This window comes from Molossus molossus, unplaced genomic scaffold (assembly GCF_014108415.1).
Source record: "Molossus molossus isolate mMolMol1 unplaced genomic scaffold, mMolMol1.p scaffold_m16_p_4, whole genome shotgun sequence".
In the NCBI taxonomy this organism is placed as follows: Eukaryota; Metazoa; Chordata; class Mammalia; order Chiroptera; family Molossidae; genus Molossus; species Molossus molossus.
In genome coordinates this window covers 125,036,605-125,048,487 of record NW_023425377.1, presented here as the reverse complement: position 1 = coordinate 125,048,487, position 11,883 = coordinate 125,036,605, and the positions used below count along the sequence as shown (strand labels likewise).

Below are 11,883 nucleotides of genomic sequence, written 5' to 3'. Positions count from 1 at the left end.
ATAGTCAATCATACTGTAATAACTATTATGGTGCCAAGTGGGTACTAGACTTGTTGGGGGTTTACCTCGTAAGCTACACAGATGTCTAACCACTATGCTGTGTACTTGAAACTAATGTAATATTGAACGTCAGCTGTAATTGAAAAAAAGTTTAAGTAGATGACTAAACTAGAAAAAAAGAAAGTAGCAAACACAAATTAATCACAGGAAAAAGAAAAACAGCACTCCCGATCTTCAGGTGACGTTTTAAGGCTCGTGTGCCTACTCGGCGTCACAGGTGTGACACACGAACGCGCTGCTCATGAATCAGAGACCCGACTGCCGCCCACTCCACGCTGCAGAGGAAGTCCAGTCTGTGCTGTTATTTCGTTTTTCACCCAAAAGGCCAATCGCACAGCGAGTCGTCAACGGACACCCCTCATTGTTAAATACATTTTCCAAACACACGCCCACGCACGATGGAGGGGAAAGGAAATGTTTATTTTGCGTTAATCGTTTGAATGCAAACCACCGTGATTTTCCAGGTGTAAGTCAGTGGCAAACGGGATTAAGGAGGCCTCCGGGTGTTCACAATTTCCAGGCTAAGCTTCCAGTTAAGGTAACACGGTTATCGACTTAATATCCCTGAAGCTGCTAAAAGGCTAAAGGCAGTCGGACCACTTGAAGGCAAATACAGGCGACAAGGACTTTGGTCTCAGTAACAGAGTGGCCTTGAGGACGGCAACAGTTGGAGAGGAAGACCCTACTGGATCAGAAAGCAGCCCGCAAGCTGCTTGGGCGGCGCGTGCGGGAGGTCAGCGTGCAGCACCTGGGGTAGGACAAGGGGCCGGCTCGGGCCTGAGGGTGTGCGCGGTGCTGAGGAAGGTGGCGGTGGTGGCGCGGGGCGGGGCTTCTCCAGGTGGCATCTCAGTCATCTTCTCCCCCGCAGAGCAGCAGGAGGGCTTTCTTATAGTCCCCGGAGGTGTCCCCCTGAAACCCAAAAGTCCTCCGTTACCTCCATGGCTCACAGAAGCCTCAGGAAATGGAAAGAGAGAGACAGCTAGCGAGCAACTGCGTTCCTGTGACTTTCCTCCCAGTGGGGTGACCTCCTGTGACTCACACCGGGAATGTTATGCGGGGCTGACTCCCTGACGGTGCCCCTCGCGGGGGCAGCTCTGTCTGAGACAGACGGTGCCTTCGCCAGCGTCTCAGAGGACGGGGTGCCCACAGCTCGGCTCAAACCCCACTCTGCGGACAGACTCGAGGTCTGCAGCTCACGGATGCGAGGGGAGCAGCAGGGACCGCTGGCTGCTCGCGACAGGGAAGGGCAGGTGTGGCCCGCCCCTGCTGGCCGCGCTCCGCTGTGCGTGACAGGTGGTGCTTCAAGCTACAGGAGCGCAGGAGCCGGACAACTCGGTGCCCTTCAGCCGCACCACACAGCAAGGTGAAGGCTGGCTCTGCTGAGATGCCCCTTCACAGAGCCCACATCTCATTACCAGGAGAGGGGGAGGGGAGCGGGACAGGAAAAGGGGGAGGGGAGAGGTTAAAAGGCCTTAAGCCCAGTTCGTTATAAGCCACAGTGCCCCGTGCTTTAAGAGGGACAAAACCTGTAGCAATGCCTACGCTCTTGACTGACTCCGGCTCTGACCTGGTTGGTCCCTTCCTGAACTGTGAACCTGAGACAGGGTGACGGCACAGTCAAGCAAAGGAAGACAGCCGTGACAGAGGAGGGACTTATGGAGACAGCTGGGGCTGCAGACGGACGAAAGAACACTTTGCCATGGGCAAGCGTGGGTCTGTTGAGTCATCTGTCCCCACAACTAAAGGGGCTTCTAAAGCCGGGGGGCCTCGGCCTGGCCAGGGGCCAACCTCGCACTGGGAGCCAAGGCCGGACTCCAGGAGCAGGGTGTCCCACTGTACACGGTGTACACGCCCCCCACCCCGCTCCGGTTCCGCACGTGCGACTGGATCTCTGACCAGAGCATACCTTAATCATGGAGTAAAGGGAGGTGGCGAAATTCTTCCTGAACTCCTTCCGAATGTTGAACAGGTCGATCTCGCTCCTGGAAACGATCACGCGGATGAGGGTGTGGTCGTCGGTCCCCGCGCCCTGCGAGGAGAGGAGAGGCAGGCGCTGTCACGGACGTCACTCAGAGCATCGCCCTCCCGAGTGGGGGTGAACCGACAAACTAAAACGACTTAGTGGAATGGAACCGCATGTTTTAAGGAGGAAAAAAATCCCAAAGTCCGTCCCCTACAACATCACCGCACTTGGAGAAAGACACCGAGCAGGGAGACGCGGCGTACTTGCCTTCATGGCGTAGTACAGGGTCTCCGCGAGGTAGGCGGGCACGCTGCGAATGCACTTCACTAGGAGAGAAGCGGTACCGTCAGAGGCTGCTGACAGGAAAGGACACACTGCCCATCAAAGGCTGCGTCTTGCTCCTGCCCCCCTCATGCACGAGCACAAAGAACAGCGCCCGTGAGCGGAGCCGACCTCGTCCTGCCCACGTCTCCACAGACACCGGCCACACACCCCGGGGCGTGGCGGATGGTGCGGGTCTCCGAGGCCACCCTGTTGGACGGCACCTTCTTCTCCAGCAGTTCTGGGAGCTTTGGTTGTTATGTCAGAACCATCCTCATCCCCGAGAAATAGTACAAACATCCTGGAAGTTTCGTTCCAATCCATGCAAGCCAGTGACAGCAGATGGCTGCTCCGTCTAGTCTTCAACAAACCCTGGACTGTCTGCCCGTCATCACGACCCAGGTTTTCTCCCTGCTTCTGGAGCACCCGTGATGCACACAGAGCAGCAGGAGACGGGCCCATATCAGGAGAAACACCCAGGTCAACTGAGGGCAGAAAGGACACCTTCCCTGAACACGTACCTGTCTGTCCTTACCTGTCTATTCTACCTACGGTGAGAGCTGCCCAGGCCGTCTGCTGAGCTTCAGAAACAATTACGTGAAAATTCCTTACTATACAAAAATAACCACCCTTCCATGGGGTGGGTAAATTCTCCTCACCATTGCTTAAAAAAAAAAAAAAGCACCGGTAACTAAAAATGTTATCATTCTTCTGTGTGTTCCAATCGCCAAGAGATGGCTACACGTTCCCTGTTAGATCCACCACTGTGGGCTGCGGTCGGCTGGTCCATGCACGCCTCCCGCGTCTCTCCCAGAAGGACGGGGGCACAGCAGGGCTCACTGCACACCCATGCAGCCGGCACCCCGGGCACTCACCAACCAGCTTGCCCTGGCTGTGGAGAGCACGTGATACTACAATAAACTGTACCGCCTTCGCGTCTCCAGTTTTTTCCAGATTGTTCTCACTGGGTAGCTAAAATAAAATTCCAAATTATTTCCTCTAAAAACCACCACCTCCCAGTATATCAAGGCTACTTTTTCCAAATCAGATGCCACTTTCTCAGCCCGCCCCAGAGCTGTGGACGGCACTGAAGAGAACATTCAAGTGCCACAGGCATCAGAGATGACCCGCACAAGCGTCTGAGGTGACGCCCACACCTCAGGCTCACAGCGAAGCAGCAATGCCTTCGATCGTGGCTTCCAGGGGACCTTGAACAACTCTCTCGGTCTTTGCAGAGCATTAGATGCGCTAACCAATCATGTCTTCCCAACACCAAACCAGACACTGAATTTGAAATGTAGGCATTTGCTTCACCCAAATATCACGAGTTCTTTTCATAAAGAAATATGTGGTTGTTTTCAGACACTGCTTAAATGGAATAAAATACTTGAGCTCTGAAGACCATAAATATATACATTGTACAAGTACCTACCGACAGCAAGGAGCAGTTGCTCCAAATTACCAGAAGTCTCTCGGTCGATGGTCTCCTCAATTTGAAATCCCGATATAGTCATGTATTTGTCAAACACTGGAAAATAGAAAAATGGTTTAATTACATGAGGATCACTCTTCCCAGAGAGAAGGTATTCACTCTAACCAGGTATTGTCCTGCCGAACACACATCTCCCCTTCTTCCTTTCTGACAGAAGCCTGATTTTGTTCAGAGCCTCACTGTGCCAAGCCCTAAACAACTGGTTATAAATGTTTTGTTCATTAATTTCCCAGCCCCCCCTTACTAGTTATTACCAATGTGACCTAAAGGTAAACCTCTGGAAAGGATTCTGCGAAATCTTTCTCTTTCCTTACTGAAAGTCACAGATACACGTTTACATCTTTATTTCTTGCCGTGAACATGGTTGATGTGTTTGGAGCCACCGCAGCCCTCTTGTGACAATGAGGTGCTGAGCATGAGAGAGTAAACCAAACCAAGGACAAACAGAAAGAGCCCAGGTCCTGCCACATTAGCCAAGGGACCCTACTACAGAAAGCCCAGTTTCCAAAGCCACTATTAGGGATTTCTGTCGCTTGCCCTGAACTCATTCCTGCCTGAAACCACCAGTAGTGAAAAGATGATTTCTTGGGTACCGCTCTGAGGAGGAAGTGCTTGTAGTGAGGCACAGCTCAGTGATCTGCGACTGAGGGACAGCACGGAGGCCTACCTCCCCCTCCTAGAGTGATCTCTGGTTTTTTTTAAAAAGCCACAACAGTAGCAAAGAGAATTATGAGATTTCTCAAGGAGAAAAGGAGAATTAGAAAAACGGACTCAGTAAGTGCCTGTTATGTAGCTGGTGGGTGGCCCTCTGCACTTTCCAAATTAACCACGAATCTAGTATCACATGTTTGTTTCACTCACCCTTTCGCAAATGAGACACACTTCGTGTCCCCAAGATGGTGATGAACTTCTCTTCATCCGTCCCCCACTTCAGTTCCCCAGCCTGGAACAGCACCTGCGGAGAGTCCGCCTCGGTTAATCAGCCCCTCCCTCCACCTGCCAGGCTCCGAACCACACGGGGTTACTCCCTGAACATCAACTCGCCTGATACTTTTTGATTCTAATGTTTCCTGCTCTGAAACCCGGTGAGCTGGGTCTGGCACTACTTTGGGGCCTGTCACCAAACAGCCACAGAAGACAACACTGGCGGGAGGTAAATGTCCCCAAAGTGTCTGCTGGCACCCCGGTCTCTCCGGAGCCGCAGTGGGGTTGGCTGAGCCTCCGCTGCCAGGCTGGGGACGAACCAGGAGCTGAGTCTGCCTGTGGGTGTCCTTGCTCTGACTGCAAGGACACCTGGCAGAAAGGAACGGTTTACTTTCTCCTCGGAACAGAACGGAACCAGAGCTTTGGGACTAAACGGGACGGGATGTGTAGCTACAACACAGCCTCCCATTTCTAAAAGATCAGTGACTTTCCAAGGCTGTGGGGGGCACTGTGCCCGGCGCCCAGCAGGCATGAACACATCCTTGTTGACTAGTTCAAGTTCCATATTTACTGTGTTACACAGAAAGATTGTGTGCTTCCCAGTGTCCATAGAATTACTGAAAACATGAAATTATATATAAACATGAATATTAAATTGGAGTCCACTTACTGAGATGTGGATAATACATTCAAACCCAGAGAAGCAATCTTTAAAATGTCTACAGCACCTTTTAGTTACCCACTGCAAGGTAAGAATGCCTACTAAGCCACGCTGAATGCGACGTGCTGAGACTACTACTTGGAGCTGCCCCTCCCCCACAGAGGCCACCCAAACAGGGACGGCGGTGATCACAGCGTGTGTGCAGTAGAAACTTTAGTCGCACTGTGTTCGAGAACTTAGACTGTGGCGGTACAGACCCATCTGTCTTCCAGAGAACAAAACAAACGAGTTACATCTCAACACTCGGTTTTGAAATCATCTTAATGATAACAGTGAAGAACATCAACCCTGCTCCTGTGACCACGCACTTCCAAACTGGACAGAGAGTCCCACGGGACGCCAGGGCCCAAGTTCAGAACCATCTCTCAGTGTTCCAAATCTCTCTCAAAATACCCATTTGCGTCTCTTTGCAAAAACATGTTTGTTGAAAACTTTTGTAAAACACGGGAGAACATAAGTGAAATGAAAATCACCACACGTACCAATGTCACAGATACGCACTACGTGTTCTGCACACAGAGAAGACATGCGTACAGCTGACACCCAAGGGGCCCTGCTGGCCCCCACAGCCCGCCTTGCTCATCAGCTGTGCGGGAATGGCCGGTGACAGGGCTACTTTCACTACAATCTCCTGATGCTCTTGGAAGAACTGTGTTCAGGATCAACATCTGTTCTAACGCGGCAGCTCAGGACACCGCACGCAGTAACGTGACAGCGTCCTCGTGGACAGCAGAGACTGAAAAGGCTGCACCCGTCCGGCTTTCACACGGGAGTCCTTCCTTCTGCCTGAGGCTGCCCGTGTCCGTGGGGCTGTCCGGATGGGGGACCCTCACACCTCCTCCCCTCCACCTTCACTCACAGGGACTTCACGCTGAGCCCGAGCACAGTCTGTTAACGTCTGCTTCCATGAAAAGTACGGAGGCTTCGGAGTCAAACAGACCCGGTCCTGGCCCCATCTGTGCGTCCTGGGCCCCGTCTGTGCGTCCTGGCCCTGTCTGTGCGTCCTGGCCCTGTCTGTGCGTCCTGGCCCTGTCTGTGCGTCCTGGCCCGTCTGTGCGTCCTGGGCCCCGTCTGTGTGTCCTGGGCTGTCTGTGCGTCCTGGGCGGCCCTGTCTGTGCGTCCTGGGCGGCCCTGTCTGTGCGTCCTGGGCGGCCCAGTCTGTGCATCCTGGCCCGTCTGTGCGTCCTGGCCCATCTGTGCGTCCTGGCCCATCTGTGCGTCCTGGCCCGTCTGTGCATCCTGGCCCGTCTGTGTGTCCTGGCCCATCTGTGCGTCCTGGGCGGCCCTGTCTGTGCGTCCTGGGCGGCCCAGTCTGTGCATCCTGGCCCGTCTGTGCGTCCTGGCCCGTCTGTGCGTCCTGGCCCGTCTGTGCATCCTGGCCCGTCTGTGTGTCCTGGCCCATCTGTGCGTCCTGGGCGGCCCTGTCTGTGAGTCCTGGGCGGCCCTGTCTGTGCATCCTGGCCCGTCTGTGCATCCTGGGCCCCGTCTGTGCGTCCTGGCCCGTCTGTGCGTCCTGGCCTGTCTGTGCGTCCTGGGCCCCGTCTGTGCATCCTGGCCCGTCTGTGCGTCCTGGCCCGTCTGTGCATCCTGGGCCCCGTCTGTGTGTCCTGGGCTGTCTGTGCGTCCTGGGCCCCGTCTGTGCGTCCTGGCCCGTCTGTGCGTCCTGGGCCCCATCTGTGCGTCCTGGGCCCCATCTGTGCGTCCTGGGCCCCATCTGTGCGTCCTGGGTCCCATCTGAGCGTCCTGGGCCCCGTCTGTGCATCCTCGCCCGTCTGTGTGTCCTGGGCCCCGTCTGTGCGTCCTGGGCCCTGTCTGTGCATCCTGGCCCGTCTGTGTGTCCTGGGCCCCGTCTGTGCGTCCTGGGCCCCGTCTGTGCGTCCTGGGCCCCATCTGTGCGTCCTGGGTCCCATCTGAGCGTCCTGGGCCCCGTCTGTGCATCCTCGCCCGTCTGTGTGTCCTGGGCCCCGTCTGTGCGTCCTGGGCCCTGTCTGTGCGTCCTGGCCCGTCTGTGTGTCCTGGGCCCCGTCTGTGCGTCCTGGGCCCTGTCTATGCTTCCTGGACGAGGTGCGTGACTCTTCCTGTACCTCAGACCCCTCCCCACGGAGGAGTGCCATCTCCACAGGGTCGGTAGTGGAAATGCCACAGCTTACGTCACGAATGCACCGAATCGTCAGGTCAGCAACCTCGAGTGCTCCATGAACACCTGATCCCCCGCCCCCGCCCAGGGGCAGCAAGGACCAGAATGTGGCAGGAGAGGAGGCGAGATCGGGTATCACACATGGTGAAAAGGAAGGGGGTTGTCTACAGCAGTCAATTCCCAGGTGATGACTCTCGGCAGCTTAGCGAACCCTGAAATACAGGGAGCGCTCAGTGCCAGGTATCAGTCGAGAAAAAATGTCAAAAGCTTATGAAAGGGCCCTTCAGCTGTCTCGGCTCACTCTCGGTGGAGAAATCTTAAACTCCCTTGGTGACCACGGTCCAGCTGCGCCCGCCTCAGGCACCAGTGGGCGTGCTCCTTCTATAATGCTGTGTCGCTCCTGGTCACCGAGCAGGTGGGGAAACTCAGGGGACACCTCCACGTAACTTCCTAAGGCAGTCTGACAAAGTTTCCCCTTTGGGTTCTGGATGGCCATAGCCCCTGGACCACAGGACCCGCATGGGCACCCCCAGAGCGTGTGACAACATGCAGAATGCAGCCCCACCGGCCCGAGTCAGAATCTGCAGTGGAGAAAGGTCCCCAGGGCCCGAGCGTCTGGGCACCGGCAGCCATTGCTCGGAGGGGGGTGCACTGCAGACGGGGTGAAAACAGCTTCCACTCAGCAGCCTCACAGGCATTGCGTCACCTGTGCTTCTAATCTGCACTGAACGACCCTTCTTCCTTCCGGCAGAGGAAGGGCCAGAGAGGAGCCGAAGGTGAGGACACAGACGGCCCTCCGTGGACGGGAGAGACCTGGAGCCACCAGGCCCAGGTGGGAACCCACTGCTCCTCGTGGGGCCCTGAGCCTGTTCCCCCCCACGAAGGGGAAATGGTCCCTCTGCGTGGCACAGCTGGCTCACTCCTCCGCTGCTCACCGAGTGCCCACCGCACGCCAGGAGCCGAGGGTCTGAGCCGACAGCCCGGGGTGCCCGGGGCAGGCATGCGAGTCAACAGGTGGCTTCAGGATCAGGTGACAAGCTCGGTGACAGGGCACCTGACATGCCCTTGGGGGCGGGACCTGAGGCCTGGCCCCGGGAGGGGGTTTGGGGGTGAATGGGGAGGAAGGACGGGGAGGGAGGAGAAAGACTGGGGGGCAGAGGTGCAGGAGCCAGGGACGAGGGAGAGGCCTGGGCACGTTCAGGGGCTTGGACTCCACCCCGAGGACCTGGGACTCAGGGAAGGCCTCTCAGGTTTTCAGCAGGGACAGGACACGATAGGTTGGCTGGAGAGATTGAGCAAACAAGAGAAGAGGGAGAAAGAACTCCTGGACACGAACGCAGTGTGGTGCCCATGGGGTGGGGACGCGAAGGAAGGGTCGGGGGCACAAATGGTGATGAGAAATAATTTAATTCAATTTTAAAGAGAGATGCCAAGGTGAGCGCTAGCACACAGACAGCCCTCGGTAAACATCACTTCCTCCCCGTCTCTCCCTCCAGCGCGGCAGAGATGCCAGCGCCCACAGCCCCAGCACGACACTGAGCACGCGGGGACCCACACGGCCCGCACTGTTGCCTGGGAACAGTCCACGGAGGAGTGAACCAGCTCCTCCCTCTTCGGGGTCTCAGGACGAACAATCAGACTGCGTATCTCGTCATCTGACACTCGAGCCCGAGACAGAACCACCACAGGTGACTCTAGGAACCCAGGTAACTCCCTCAGTACTGACTCCCTGCTATTTCCGCTTTCCCCACACGTGTCTCCCACACGTGACCACGGGTAAGCCACACCGAGACCACAGCGGGGTCTGGACACGCTGGGGTGAGAACTGTCACCAGGGACTCGCCACAAGTCAGCCAGCAGAACAACAAGCCCACTGCCAAGTCCATCGAAGGAGGGGGCCTTCCAAACCCTGACGTGATCTGTCACCTACAGTCGCCCCTCGTTTATCAGTAACTTTAATTTTAATTGTACTACAGGGGTGTATAACTGACTCAGACAACCGAGCGTGCGCTGATTCATTTTCACTGTCTCAATCAACTTTTTTTTTTTTTTTATCCTCACCCGAGGACATTTTTCCATTTTTTATTCAGATAGAGCGGGAGGGAGAGAGAGGAAGGGAGAGAGAGAGAGAAACATCAATGTGAAGGGACACATCGAGTGGCTGCCACCCACACGACCAACCAGGGCCGGGGACAAACTGCAACCGAGGTACATGCCCTTAGCAGGAACCGAACCCAGGTCTCTCTGTACCACAGGCCGACACTCCAACCGCTGAGCCAAACCGGCCAGGGCTGTCTCAATCAACTTTTTAATGAATATATTTGAAAAGGAACGGCCGGATTGTACACTAAAGCACACGTATCACTAAGACACGCTCTTCGTTATCCTCTGCTGCCCAGACCCACTGCCCCCTGGGCACTGGGGTGCATAACAGCTGGGTTTGGGGGGAAGTTTTTGCTCAAATTCTCCATTTTGTGAATGTTCCATAATCCCAGAACAACAGCCTGCCTAGGTGAGACTCACAATTCACACGCAGTTTATTTTGTCTCGTCTCAGCTTTTGGACAACAGACATGTTAGCCACATCAAGATGAGAAATGTCCCCAGGGGACCGTGTGCTTTGTAAGACACGCCCTAATACACCACCACGTGTCTGGTCTCACTCACCTGAGCATCTTGTTCAACCTGCGACTCGTCAATTCCGGCGTCAGGGTCTCTGTTAGCCTATAAGAGAATATGTCACATTACTGAATTACAGGAACGTCTCCAAGCAGAACGGGAAAAGTTTCCACCCGATTGTTGTGCACATAAAGCTTTATTTCTTAGGAATAATATTTGATTAAGATCAAATCAGTTCTACAATATTTCACATTATCACACAGCACTGTCCAAAACCAATCCAACCCTCTTGGTTTTAAAGTCTATGAGTAAAGGAGGACAGTGATACCAAAAACAAAAAACAAAAGCTATGAGTCAGCTGTTCTGAGTGCCGGTCAGATCTTCTGAAACACAAACACACAGACACCCCCCAGGGAGAATCAAGCAAGTACCAGAAATGGCTAAAAGAATTTTAAGTGACCTTACTTGACTAGATTCGGGCCAGTCCAGCCTCAGACTTTTTTTTTTTTTTTTTTTAATCCTCACTCAACATTTTTTCCATTTTTTGTTCAGGTAGAGTGGGAGGGAGAGAGGCAGAGAGAGAGAAACATCAACGTGAAAGGGACACATCGAGTGGCTGCCACCCGCACGACCAACCAGGGCCGGGGACAAACTGCAACCGAGGTACGTGCCCTTAGCGGGAACCGAACCCGGGTCTCTCAGGACCGCAGGCCGACGCTCTAACTGCTGAGCCAAACCGGCCAGGGCCAGCCTCAGACATTTTACTCACACTGTCACCAGTGTCCGCCCAGTACCTGAAGGAGGACCACCAACATCCTCTGGTAGTATCCCGAGGTGTCCCCCACCACATCGTCTTCCAGGCTGGAGCCATATTCTGCAACAGAGGAACATCAGACTGACTTACATGTCTTTCCACTGGAAAAGGCCATCCTGCCCCACTGATCAGATGGAAGGGACAGAGGAAGGAGTATCTGATCAGCGAATGTCTACTCTGCCCGGAGGGCCCTGACGACGGAAAAGCAAAGGCTGAGTGAGTTTCCCAGAAGCACTGGTTCAAGCCTAAACCCTGCGGCGGCCGCTCGCAAGTGCTCTGGGCCCGGTGGCGGTGCGCTGCGCCCCGGCCGCGCTGAACCCGTCTCCTCTCGCAGCGCACGTACGCGCGTTACTAAAATCCTACAGCACGCCCAAAAATACTTTTACTGATCTGACCAAAAAAAAAATAGGTATAATTGTGATTTATTCACACCGGACGGCTGTTGTTGTTGGCTGTTGCCGCGTTTACTTTGACGATCGAAGCCTTAGTTTCTAAGGGAAAAGAGGTCAGCCCCCCACTAACGGGTCAGGTGGCGCGTGTCGGAGAAATTCTTCGGCCCCGGGTGAAATCGCGGCTCTAACAGTGAGCGGAGTGGCCGTTCCTTCCCTGAAAAGATACCTTTCCCCTGCAGCAAATGAAGCTCGCTCCGAGACAGCATGGGGGGTTCAGAACGCGCCCCTTCCCACCTCGGTGTTCAGCTATCCGACCAGAGGCCACGGGAGGACCGGGCCACAGGCGTCCGCAGTCCCGCTCACAGACTCCGCTGCTGCTGAAGGGAGGAGGTATCACTCCCAGCCATTTAAATATGTCATCAGTATTTGAAAGCCTGAAAC

The 11,883-nt window shown here is 55.0% G+C and overlaps 1 protein-coding gene across 1 annotated transcript in view; it reads right to left on the bottom strand.

Moving 5' to 3' along the window:
- Positions 1-440: 440 nt before the first annotated feature.
- Positions 441-11,883, bottom strand: part of ANXA5 (annexin A5) — a 28,791-nt gene continuing 17,348 nt past the window's right edge. Inside the window, exons 7-13 of the mRNA XM_036241500.1 lie at positions 11,031-11,110; positions 10,285-10,341; positions 4,698-4,791; positions 3,777-3,872; positions 2,291-2,349; positions 1,967-2,089; positions 441-969 (exon numbers count right to left, since the gene is read on the bottom strand). Coding sequence (XP_036097393.1) covers positions 907-969; positions 1,967-2,089; positions 2,291-2,349; positions 3,777-3,872; positions 4,698-4,791; positions 10,285-10,341; positions 11,031-11,110 — 572 coding nt within the window. The 3' untranslated portion in view covers positions 441-906. The remainder of the gene's footprint in view (positions 970-1,966; positions 2,090-2,290; positions 2,350-3,776; positions 3,873-4,697; positions 4,792-10,284; positions 10,342-11,030; positions 11,111-11,883) is intronic.